The sequence below is a fragment of the Palaemon carinicauda genome, chromosome 11 (assembly GCF_036898095.1).
Source record: "Palaemon carinicauda isolate YSFRI2023 chromosome 11, ASM3689809v2, whole genome shotgun sequence".
Lineage (NCBI taxonomy): Eukaryota > Metazoa > Arthropoda > Malacostraca > Decapoda > Palaemonidae > Palaemon > Palaemon carinicauda.
Window position 1 is genome coordinate 19129652 of NC_090735.1, and position 13352 is coordinate 19143003.

Consider the following 13352-nt stretch of genomic DNA (forward strand, 5'->3'; position numbering starts at 1 on the left):
GCTATAAGCCCAAGGGCTCCAATAGGGAAAAATAGCCCAGTGAGGAAAGGAAATAAGGAAATAAATAAATGCTGAGAATAAATTAACAATATATCATTCTAAAAACAGTAACAGAGTCAAAACAGATATGTCCTATATAAACTATTAACGTCAAAAACAGATATGTCATATATAAACTATAAAAAGACTGGTCAACATATAAACCTTTGCTTCTACGAGTAGAAGATTTACTAAAGCTATGGCTAAATTGTGGAATGATCTACCTAATCAGGCAGCTGAATCGGTGGAACTTCAAAAGTTCAAACTTGCAACGAATGTTTTTGTGTAGAGCAGGCTGACATAAGTCTTTTTTATAGTTTATATATGAAAGCTTTATTTTAATGTTTTTACGGTTCTTAAAAAAAAATTCTTATATAAATTGTTCATTACTTTTCTTGTATTTTATTTATTTCTCTACTTCCTTTTATCACTACGCTATTTTTCCCTGTTGGAGCCCTTGGGCTTATGGCATCCTGCTTTTCCAACTATGGTTGTAGTTTAGATAATAATAATAATAATAATAATAATAATAATAATAATAATAATAATAATAATAATAATAATACATTTTTTCCAGGTTGATCACGTTGGCAATCCCTCTTGGCAAGGTCAGATTAAAGGAAGAAAATTATGGACTCTAGTCCCTCCGCCCGAGTGTTACTTCGAGTGCGTTCCCATGCAAGTGGAGGTCAACCCTGGAGAAATAAGTAAGTAGCGTTTCTCTTGACATTGAAAGTAGTGCTACGCCGGAGAATTCAGTAAGTAGCGTTTCTCTTCAGGCCAAAATGCTCTTTCCAAGAACTCAGTAGCTAACCGCGATCATCCCGACCCTTTCTGAGCGGGGATACCTTAATGTGGTGAAAGGGTTTGCGTATTGCCATGATCAGCAAAGCTGTACTAGTCATGACCATTCATACTTGGTGGGTTTACTGTGAGAGATCAGACGAAAATCTCCCCCCATCACTAATTCGCACTGGCCAGTGCGGTGAGGAAAACTGGCCAAACCCCAAACATGAATTAACATGTCTGAGGCCTTAGTCCTGCAATGGACTAGAAACGGCTGCATTTGTTGTTGTTGCATTTCTGGAAATATTGTATCTCAGTGTTTTATGATTTTTTTGTAGCTTATAGAGTCATAAACCTTTTCCAATTTAACACTACTGAATAAATCATATAATCCTTTAGGGAATATTGTGAATATATAATTGTTTATTATTTTGAGTTACTGCCTTTCTATTCAAGCAGGTGCTTTTCCAAATACAAGTTTCAATTACTTTATTTTCATTTCTCCTTGTTCTTTACCGATTCTTTTTCCATTGCAGTTGTATTAGACACGAACATCTGGTACCACAAAACGCTCATCGTTTCCGATGACCTGAGCATCACCATTGGTTCCGAATATGATTAATGGTAAACGAGTATAACGAACGGTTCCTGTCTACAAATATTGAATTCGACTGACACAAGTGAAAAACAACAACGAACGGTTCCTGTCAACAAATATAGAATTCGGCTGACACAAGTGAAGAAAAACAATGAACGGTTCCTGTCAACAAATATTGAATTCGGGTGACACAAGTGAAGAACAACAACGAACGGTTCCTGTCTATAAATATTGAATTCAACTGACACAAGTGAAGAAAAACAATGAACGGTTCCTGTCAACAAATATTGAATTCGGGTGACACAAGTGAAGAACAACAACGAACGGTTCCTGTCAACAAATATAGAATTCGGCTGACACAAGTGAAGAACAACAACGTATGGTTCCTGTCAATAAATATTGAATTCGACTGACACAAGTGAAGAAAAACAATGAACGGTTCCTGTCAACAAATATTGAATTCGGGTGACACAAGTGAAGAACGACAACGAACGGTTCCTGTCAACAAATATAGAATTCGGCTGACACAAGTGAAGAACAACAATGTATGGTTCCTGTCAATAAATATTGAATTCGACTGACACAAGTGAAGAACAACAACGAATGGTTCCTGTCAAGAAATATTGAATTTGGCTGACACAAGTGAAGAACAACAACGAACGGTTCCTCTCAACAAACATGCAATTCGGCTGACACAAGTGAAGAACAACAATGAACGGTTCTTGTTGACAAAAATTGAATTCGGCTGGCACAAGTGAAGAACGAACAACGAACCATTCCTGTCCACAAATATAGAATTCGACTGACACAAGTGAAGAACAAACAACGAACGGTTCCTGTCAACAAATATTGAATTCGACTGACACAAGAGAAGTAGAACAACGAAAGGTTCCTATCAACAAATACTGAATTCGGCTGACACAAGTGAAGAACAACAACGAACGGTTCCTGTCAACAAATATAGAATTCAACTGACACAAGTGAAGAACGAACAACGAACGGTTCCTGTCAACAAATACAGAATTCGACTGACACAAGTGAAGAACGAACAACAAACGGTTCCTGTCAACAAATATTGAATTCGACTGACACAAGAGAAGTAGAACAACGAAAGGTTCCTATCAACAAATACAGAATTCGGCTGACACAAGTGAAGAACAACAACGAACGGTTCCTGTCAACAAATATAGAATTCGACTGACACAAGTGAAGGACGAACAACGAACGGTTCCTGTCAACAAATATAGAATTCGACTGACACAAGTGAAGAATGAACAACGAACGGTTCCTGTCAACAAATATTGAATTCGGCTGCCATAAGTGAAGAACAACAACGAATGGTTCCTGTCAACAAACATTGAATTCGGCTGACACAAGTGAGGCACAACAACGAACGGTTCCTGTCAACAAATATTGAATTCAGCTGACACAAGTGAAGATCAGCAACGAACGGTTCCTGTCAACTAATATTGAATTCGACTGACACAAGATGGAGGATATTCCTCGTTCGAAAAACTTGCATTTATGTTTGAGGCTGTGACTCTGCTGCTACCATTTCACCTTCTTCCGTGTTTGGTTTCTTTTCTTTCTTTTTATGTTTATCTTATATTCTAAGCTGAAAGCTTTACATGTAATGGATTTCCTAGCGCCTTGCGCATTAGACTAAGTATCCATGAATCATTGTTCGAGAGGGAATTTCTCTTATGTATCATATTTGTATCATACATGTTTTCATAAATAAACTTGGATTATCCTTTAAACATGTTTTTATTTTCTATTTTTGTATCTGTATTTGAAAGTTATATAATCTTTTATATAAAATTTTCTGTATATCCAACTTGTTGCGATTATTGAGTTTAATTTTGGTGTAAATTGTTCATAGTAGAATGAAATTTCGATTTACCTAGATATTCCTTAGTTCCTAGCAACTCCAACTGACTAATAAAGACATTTCTTCCTCATTGTACTTCTCAAATGAACAATGGAATGAGAAAAATAGTCGTTAGGTTCATTTGAACATTTGAAAAATGCAACTTGCATGGATGTGCCAGTGCGCTCTATACGGTGATATAAGATATATGCTTATAACAGGATAGCATTTGTGTTCAATGCCATGAAAGTGATGCATATGTGTATTGCTATGGGGTATGTCTATAGGTAAAGTACTGGTTGTAGATAATACCTACACCAATTGTGACAGTTCCTCTCTGTTATGTAACTTTTCTCCAAGTTACATCTTCGCTCAAGAAAGTTTGGGATGCTGTGTCTTACACAAGATGTATCTTTTGGTAAATAAGCCAGAATAGTCCACTCTAGGCGTATAAATTCCAGGGGGAAATAGACATTATCATCTGTACACACAATTTTTGTAATAACAATGAACCACCGACATTTCCTGAAACTACAAAGACATGGTATTGTTGAAATAACTGGGTTGTGGTGGCTGATGTGGTCAAGTCCTTGACTGGTGAACGCCAGACTGGGGTTCGAGTCCCGCTCAAACTTCTTAGCTTCTTTGATCGCTGCAACCCTACCATCCTTGTGAGCTAAGGATGCGGGGTTTGGGGAGCCTTAGGTCTATCTGCTGAGTCACCTGCAGTCATTGCCTGGCTTTCCTTGGTCCTAGCTTAGGTGTAGAGGTGGCTTGGGCGCTGATTGTATGTATATATGGTCAGTCTCTAGGGTATTGTCCTGCTTGATTGGGCAATGTCACTGTCCCTTGCCTCTGAAATTCATAAGCGGCCTTTAAACCTTTAGAACATAAATAAGGATCAGTATATTTGTAGTAATTTTCTTTATATCATCTATGATTGTAATTTTTCTTTTCATGGATATTTTCATAACCGATATTCACATGTTGGACGCCATTCAGTCCCCAATTTTAAATTAATTTTGATCCTATATGATGTATGCAAACATATGGTCAATGGTTTTCTAATGGAAAATATTTACGAAACCCTTGGAAAAAAAAAATGAAAAACAACACCCATAACAGCAACTTAAAAGAAAAAATTTTTTTTGTTCAGTTTCATGAATTTATAAGTCTTTTATAAATAACATGTCCCACATTTGGGACATTTAAGTCAAGTAGCTTCTTTTGTTTAGTAGATCAAATGATGATGATGATGATGATGATGATTATTATTATTATTATTATTATTATTATTATTATTATTATTATTGGCTAAGCTACAACCGCAGTTGGAAAAGCAGGACGATATAAGCCCCCGATCTCCAACAGGGAAAAATTAGCCCAGCGAGGAAAGAAAACAAAGAAATAAATAAACTACAAGAGAAATAATGAACAATCAAAATAAAATATTTTAGGAACAGTAACTACATTAAAATAGATCTTTCATATATAAACTATAAAAAAACTTACAAAAACCAAGAGGAAGAGAAATAAGATACCCTAAAGTATGAGAACTCTACCCCAAGACAGTGGAAGACCATGGCACTAGCCAAGACTAGAGAACAATGGTTTGATTTTGGAGTGTTCTTCTAGAAGAGCTGCTTACCATAGCTAAAGAGTCTCTTCTACCCTTACCAAGAGGAAAGTAGCCACTGAACAATTATAGTGCAGTGATAGTTAACCCCTTGGATGAAGAAGAATTGTTTGGTAATCTCAGTGTTGTCAGGTATAAATCAGAGGAGAATGTGAAAAATAAATAGGCCAGACTATTTGGTTTATGTATATGCATACGAAAAATTACCGTAACCACGATTTTAGATCCTATCCTAGATAATTGACGTTATTATTATCAACTTGAATTGTATCTAATTATAAAACCTATCATTAATTTTTAACTAAGTGAAATTGATATGATGAGGGTACTATTAGGATACATGTGTATGTAGCAAAATGAATCGCTAATACAATGAATATAGGCCAAATGATTTAGCAAGGCTTCCTCGTTATCATGAATTAGATGTCCGTCATTAGCCATTCTCCTTTATGAATATTTAAGATAATTATTCCTGTAGATGTCTTACTGTAAAAATGGCATCTGCTGTCCTTCCACTCATCAATCCATACCGCTGTTTCCCAATCTTTACAATCTCTCTCAATCTCTCATCTAGGACCCTCTCAAAAACTTTCAACCATGGTCTGTTAGTTTAATTCCCCTATACCTACCGCTTTCCATGACATCCCCTTTCTGCTTAAATATAGGCCTAGATGCCATTATACTCTCCTACCAGTCTTATGGCATTATTTCCACTACCCATATCATCATCATCTCCTCCTACGCCTATTGACGCAAAGGGCCTCGGTTATATTTCGCCAGTCGTCTCTATCTTGAGCCTTTCCAGTCGTCTCATTCTCATCCTCCTAAATTGCTCACCCTTTTCTCCTTGAGGTCCTAAACCTTAATTCTAGATTTCTTTTTCTTCTCGGGCTTTCTATCTCGCTCTTAAAATCAGTCGCAACTAGTCTACGTTGTTTAACCATGGTTCCCCATAAATAACTTTACAGATCATTACATTATTTGTTGTCAACTTCTGTTATCTACTGTATTTGGCTTTCCACTCCTCAACTTTCATAAATTATTAGATGCCTTTCCAAAATCCAAAATAAAAACTCTGAGCCATCTCTAATATATTCCTAGCCGCATACATAGTTAACATAGCATCAAACATAGTTAATAATTTGACAGAAGGTTTAATTGATCACATGCCCTTTCAGTCATCAACCATATTTATTGGCGGTGAGCCTAACCAATAACTAAATAACCCAACTGCAAGGCAACAGCTTCCAGTTATTGGTATTAGGCCTAGCCTTTGCTGAGAAGCAGGACTACTAGGCAACAGCTGTCCTATAAGTCGCTTTCTAGGACAAAATATGATATATATATATATATACATATATATATATATATATATATATATATATATATATATATATATGTATATATATAGATAGATAGATAGATAAAGAGTTAGAAATTGACATACAGACTTGAGAAGCTCATCTATTTTTTTCTCTCTTGACCTTGCTAAGAGTATGTCATCAAACTCATTTCAACAAAAACCATACTCTTTGTTGCTTGATATGAATCAAGCTTATTTTCTATTCATAACTGATATCCATTATGAGATTGTGATACATTTCTACATACAAATATATGTATGTTTTTATTCTGTTTTTTTGTCAACCCTTGAAGGTTTAAAGGCCGCTCATGATTGGCTGAGGCAAGGGACAGGGACATTGCCCTATCAAGCAGAAAAATGCCTTAAAGACTAGCCATATTCCATATAATCAGCGCCCAAGCCCCTCTCTACCTAAGCTAGGACCAGGGACCAGGTAATGACTGCTGATGACTCAGTATATAGACCTGTAAATGTGTGAATTATAAAGGCCAAAGATCTAAAGTAATCTTTAGGTATCCAAATGCCATCATTCTATTGGAAAAAAAGATTTCTGTGGTTGTGAGGAGTTGATTAATTTTAATCCAAGAATTGCTGGCGTCATCATTACTGGAAGGTTTGGCAGAGATTTTAGATTTACCTCTTAGTTAATTTAGCAGACAATCTTTTAATTCTTGCAAGGTTACGGAGGTGCTATTATGTCACTTGATATTAGAGATAACATTCAATAACGTCCTTTTTTATTTAATTCTTTCTTTATAATCGTAAAATATATAATCCCTAAGCCTAACGTCAGTAGCCAGTGCCGACCGTGGCTTGATGGTGATATCTTTTTTTTTTCCCCCCCATGGGGTTTGTCTTTGAAAACCGTAGGCCGTATAGGCCATATTCTTGAGTGTGATAGTGTAGAATTAGATTAGTATCCTACTTCGTTTCCAAATAAATGGATCGAGCTTGAACTGTGAATTATAATGACTAAATATCTAAAAACCTCTTTTAGCTATCCAAAATGGCCTCATTCTACTGAAAAAAAAAAGAGAAAAATCATAGAGTGGAGGACATCGGAGACAGAAGAAATTGGAAAGGGTTTTCAAGATATAGCGACCCTGCATAGCAAGAAAAGCTTTAGAAGAAGAAGAAGAAGAAGCTTGAACTGTAACAATTTAGGTCATAGTAAGTGATTGCAGGTTTTTTTTTTCTTTTTTTTTTTTCTTAACCCGTATGTTCCCTTTTACAATATATCACTATAGAGGCGAAACATTTTCTGGAACAGCACCCCTACTAAATTTAGCTACAAGCCACAACTCATTGCAACAACAACAACAACAAATGCAGCCGTTTCTAGTCCATTGCAGGACAAATTGTCAATTCATGTCTCGGGTTTGGCCAGCTTTCATCACCAAGTTGACCAGTGCGAATTGGTGATGGTGGGTAAGAGATATTCGTATGATCGCTCACAGCTAACCAACCTAGTATGGGTTGCCCTGAAATTTCGTGCACATAAATACGATGCCATTTGATTTTAATTGTTCATTACTTCTTATATCGTTTATTCATTTCCTTATTTCCCTTCCTCACTGGGCTATTTTTCCCTGTTGGAGCCCCTGGGCTTATAGTATCTTACTTTTCCAACTAGGGTTGTAGCTTAGCTAACAACAACAACAACAACAACAATAATAATAATAATAATAATAATAATAATAACAGACGGCAGTTAGCCTAGCCTTTGACGGACGAATCATTAGCCTGTTGCATAATAAGCTAATGTATTAAGAGAATAAATTACTATAATAGATGGAAATGTTTTAAAAATCGATTATATTTGGCAACTGAGATATATTAAATGTATTTATGAATAATACTGTATATGCAAAATTATTTTTTGGGGGAATTATGTTGTTCATTTTACTTCTAACCATATCTTTCCTATAATAATAAAGAGGAAGTGTCTGGTTTTATATATATATATATATATATATATATATATATATATATATATATATATATATATATATATATATATATATATATATATATATATACTTTTTGGTATGCTAATCGGCATTGCCAAACGTATGACTACTCGATCTATCCCGTCTATCGAGTTGGGGAAGGAGTAGTCATACACTGGTGAAAGGGGTTTCCCGAGAGGTAGTTAGGAAGGGGGAGGAGTAGGAAAGGCTGAATCTAAGTGTGTATATGTACTGTATCTAAATGTTTACCCGTCACTTAAGACGGGTCGCGTACACTAGTAATTAATATTATTTATTTACCAAGACAACTTGTTTAAATGAAGAGTAACTTCGCCATGTGACATAATTTTACGTTTTATCCAGAAATGCCTCAAAATATAATAATATCCTCAAGATATAATAATCTACTTATCTCGACAAAGTTTTAATAGATTCATCAAAATAAATAATTATGTTTTAAGTTACGAACGTTTAGTTAGTTCTCACTTATCCACTGAATACATAATTCTTTACGCCGGACAGCAAGCGTTTGTTTAAACCCGTTTTCTAAACGAAATAAATGAAAACGTTCGCTTTACCGGGTAACTAAATTATTTGTTTCCGTTCTATCCGCAAACGTTTGTTTACACCCGTTTTCTAAACGAAATCAAAGAAAACGTTCGCTTTACCGGGTAACTGAATTATTTATTTTTCTAATTCTGGCCAATTGCTAATCGAAATATGTTATTGGAATAAGTAATGTCTGATTTGGAGTATTCATCACTATCTGACGATATAATTATGCGTTGTGGTTCTTCATGTTCCTCATTATATAAAACTATTATGAACTTCGGGTCGGGTATTTTGTCGTCTGAAATAACTATATAATCAATTAGAAGTTGTCACACATCATTACACTATTGTCTATTTCAACATTTTCACTGTTTCCTTGTTCATTATCTTTAACAGAGATAAATATTTATCGAGATAAGACACCTTTAATACCAGGTGACTCGCATGAATAAAAAAAAAATCTCTCACTTCCTCAGATTCACAATTTTCAATTTTAGTTTCTTCCTCTGCAGAACATCAGTCTTGGGTAAAATAATTTTGGATATACAATTACGTGGATTGCGGACACCCATGTTTTCAAAACTATCTGGGCATATATTAAAAGGGATAAATAATTAGCTCAGATGAAGGATAATGGCTTAACATTCTGACAATATAAAATGATTAATCCACATGATTGTGGTACCAGTTAACCTTTACGAGTTTTTCAGAGATACGGACTTTAATATATATATATATATATATATATATATATATATATATATATATATGCATATATATATATATATATATATATATATATATATATATGTATATATATATATATATATATATATATATATATATGTGTATATATATATATATATATATATATATATATATATGTATATATATATATATATATATATATATATATATATATATATATATATATATATATATATATGTGTGTGTGTGTGTGTGTGTGTGTGTGTGTGTGTGTGTGTATGTGGGTTCCGATCAAAATCCCGAATGTCAAAATCCCTAAACTTCAAATCCCGAATGAATTAAAATCCCGAATTATCATAATCCCAGTAAATTATTCATTTGTTTTAACCATCTCTCTCTCCCTCTCTTATACGAGCTTGGGGCAATTACCATTTTAGGCTTCTTGTAACGATGTCTTTTAGTTTAGTCTGTTCCTGTGTTATCATAAAGTCACTTCTCCATTGTGGTCTATAAAATACTAAAAGCGTAAAGCCCATAACAACAATGGAAGAGATCTGTGAAATTGTTCCTTCGCAAAAAGGTTTTAATAAGTTAAAGGCACATGGCTATTTGATGGTGAAAGAGAAAAGTTTAAACAATAGATACTACTGGTGTTGTGAAAGTAGGAAACTGCTTAATTGCAAAGGCCGAGCAATAACCATATTTTCAAATGAACAACATATTCTTAAAAAAACTGTAGACCACAACCATTCACCCAATGCAAGTGCAGCGAACGTTTCGAAGATCATAGGTGAAGTAAAAAACAAAGCTAAAACCACAAAAGATGCCCCATGTCAGATTATACAATCGTGTACAACCACTGCTAACCCGGAAATTGTTCCATGTTTGCCATCAAAAAATGCACTTCGTCAAAAGATTAAAAGAATTCGGCAAGCTCATCATCTTCCAGAACCAAAGACTATTATTGATATAGAAGTTCCTCTGGTGCTGCAAAATACATTAAATGCTGAATTGTTTTTAGTGAAGGATTCGACTCTAGAAGGAGAGAGACTTCTAATGTTTACCACTAAAGCTAGTGTAGAGAAACTAGCACATGCTTCAATGTGGATCATGGACGGAACCTTCAAAACTGTCCCCACAATTTTTTATCAACTTTACACAATTCATGCCCCTGTTTGCTCAGATACCTCTAGAGTCTAGAACATATCCGCTAGTATATATTCTAGTGACAGGAAAAAGTGAGTCACTTTATAGATGGTTATTTGAAGATTTGGTAGCCTTTGCAGACGAGAATGGATTGTGTTTAAACCCTCGAATCATAATGACAGATCAAGAGTTAAGTGTAATCAAAGCCACAAAAAGTGAATTTGAAGCGGTTTCAAAGCCACAAAAAGTGAATTTGAAGCGGTTACCAATAAAGTTTGTTTTTTTTCCACTTTGGCCAGTGCATTCGGCGCAGACTTCAGTCAAGTGGATTGGCTATACGATATGGTAACGACGAAAATTTCAGTTTAAAACTACGTCATTTGTTTACATTAGCATTCCTTCCATCTGCTGAAATACCAGGAGCTTTCGATGAACTGAAACTGCATCTGCCTGATGAAGCTCATGAAGTTGTCGATTGGTTTGAAACTAATAATGCGCATGGCAGAATAAGAAAATATCTGCGCAACGGTGAAACTGTTCGATCGCCTCCATTGTTTCCACCAAATTTGTGGTCTCTGTATGGATGCTTCCAAAGTGGATTTCCTCGTACCCAGAACAATGTCGAAGCATGGCACAGGCGATGGGAAAATTTAGTAGGCAATGCGCATGTCGGTGTTTATCGCATAATTGGTAAGTTTCAAAAAGAGCAGCAGCACTTGAGTAATGAATGGATGTGAACGCATTCTGCGAGGCGAGTCTTGTCCAAAAAGAAAAAAATATGTTAACCGTCGTGAAGAAAGCATACAAAATATAATTTAGTTAACGATCGTGAAAACCGACCAGATCTTATGAACTATCTTCGGGCTATTGCTCATAATCTTTCATTTTAAAATATTTCCATATTCTAGTTTTAAATGTTTTAATGTATTCTCAATGATTCAAATACTGTTTTGTAAAGGTGTTGAAATAAAGATATTTCTTTTTTTCTTTTTTGTTTTAAGTTTCCGCACAAAGTTAATCCTTTAATGATGTCGGACAAATCCCTGGTTTCCTTGCATATGGGACAATTACTGGTAATTTCAGACAAACGATCTTTCAGGAATCTAAATTTCGGGATTCTGATAATTCAGGATTTTAATACATTCAGGATTTTAAGTTTCGGGATTTTGACATTCAGGATTTTAAGATTCAGGATTATGAACCAAACCCATATATATATATATATATATATATATATATATATATATATATGCATATATATATATATATATATATATATGCATATATAAATATAAATATATATATATATATATATATATATATATATATATATATATATATTTTATATATATATATGTATATATATATATATATATGTATATATATATATATATGTATATATATATATATATATATATATATATATTTTATATATATATATATGTATATATATATATATATATATATATATGTATATATATATATATATATATATATATATGTATATATATATATATATATATATATATTTATATATATATGTATGTATGTATATATATCTATACACACACACACACACACATATATATATATATATATATATATATATATATATATATATATATATATATATATATATATATACGTAAAACATGGATACGAGAGCAAATTAAATTAGAGGATATTCTAACAACCTACAAGAGAAAGAAATGGACATGTGCAGGACATATAATGAAAAGGATAGATAATAGATGGACATTACGAATTACAGAATGGGTCATAGATATTGTAAAGAAGCAAGGGAAGGAAGAAAAGATGATGGATTGACGAGCTAAGAAAATTTATGGGTATAAATTGGCAGGGAAAGACTACAAACAGACTCAAGTGGAAAGACATGTCTGAGGCCTTTGGTCTGCAGTGGACTAGTACGGGCTGCTGATGGTGATTCACTCATTCACGAAATTCTACGTATTTAACGGATTTTGAGCGAAGCGAAAAATCTATTTTTGGGTGAGATAGCCATGGCGTCCTGATGGAAGGTTCCTTTTTGGTAGCTTCCTTGGGTATATCACTACTAAATATTCCCAGAGAATTTAACCACAGGTTATCACAGAATTCTAACTTCTGGAGCGAGTATCCTAAAGGTTTCCCTTTTAAGACATCGTATATCAACAGGGGACGCATGTATTAACGCGCCACATAGCTATCTACACCCCAAACAGAGTTAACACTTCGGTGTGTAGGGGCGGAGAATAGCTGGGGAGCCGTTCCACAGCTAATCTCGTTCGTGGCTACTTTTGGTACTCGAGACGTAAACAAACGGGCGCCATTGCTAAATGACGTCACGTCCGTCCTCATCCTGAAGCCAGTTGCTTGCCGATCGCCATGATACAGCAGAGCAGGGTGGGACCTGAAAAACTGGACGAAGTAGCAGGGAGGGTCCATCAGGACGCCATGGCTATCTCACCCAAAAATAGATTTTTCGCTTCGCTCAAAATCCGTTTTTTGGGCTCAAGCCATGGCGTCCTGATGGAAGAATACCAGAGAATCAATGTATCGTGGTAGATTTTCCCCTATTTGAGTAAGTGCCAAGGGCTTTGAACAGGGTAGCATAGTAATCTAAATAAAAGAACCGTAGGGAAGAGACCTTCCTGCCCCCCTGGCAGTGAAGTTCCCACGGGCCA

At 34.7% G+C, this 13352-nt stretch overlaps 1 protein-coding gene across 1 annotated transcript in view; it reads left to right on the forward strand.

The window, feature by feature from the left end:
* Window positions 1-3184, forward strand: part of LOC137649989 (uncharacterized) — a 48985-nt gene extending 45801 nt beyond the window's left edge. Inside the window, exons 5-6 of the mRNA XM_068382990.1 lie at window positions 617-746; window positions 1362-3184. Of these exons, the coding sequence (XP_068239091.1) occupies window positions 617-746; window positions 1362-1447 (216 nt within the window). The 3' untranslated portion in view covers window positions 1448-3184. The remainder of the gene's footprint in view (window positions 1-616; window positions 747-1361) is intronic.
* Window positions 3185-13352: the final 10168 nt, after the last annotated feature.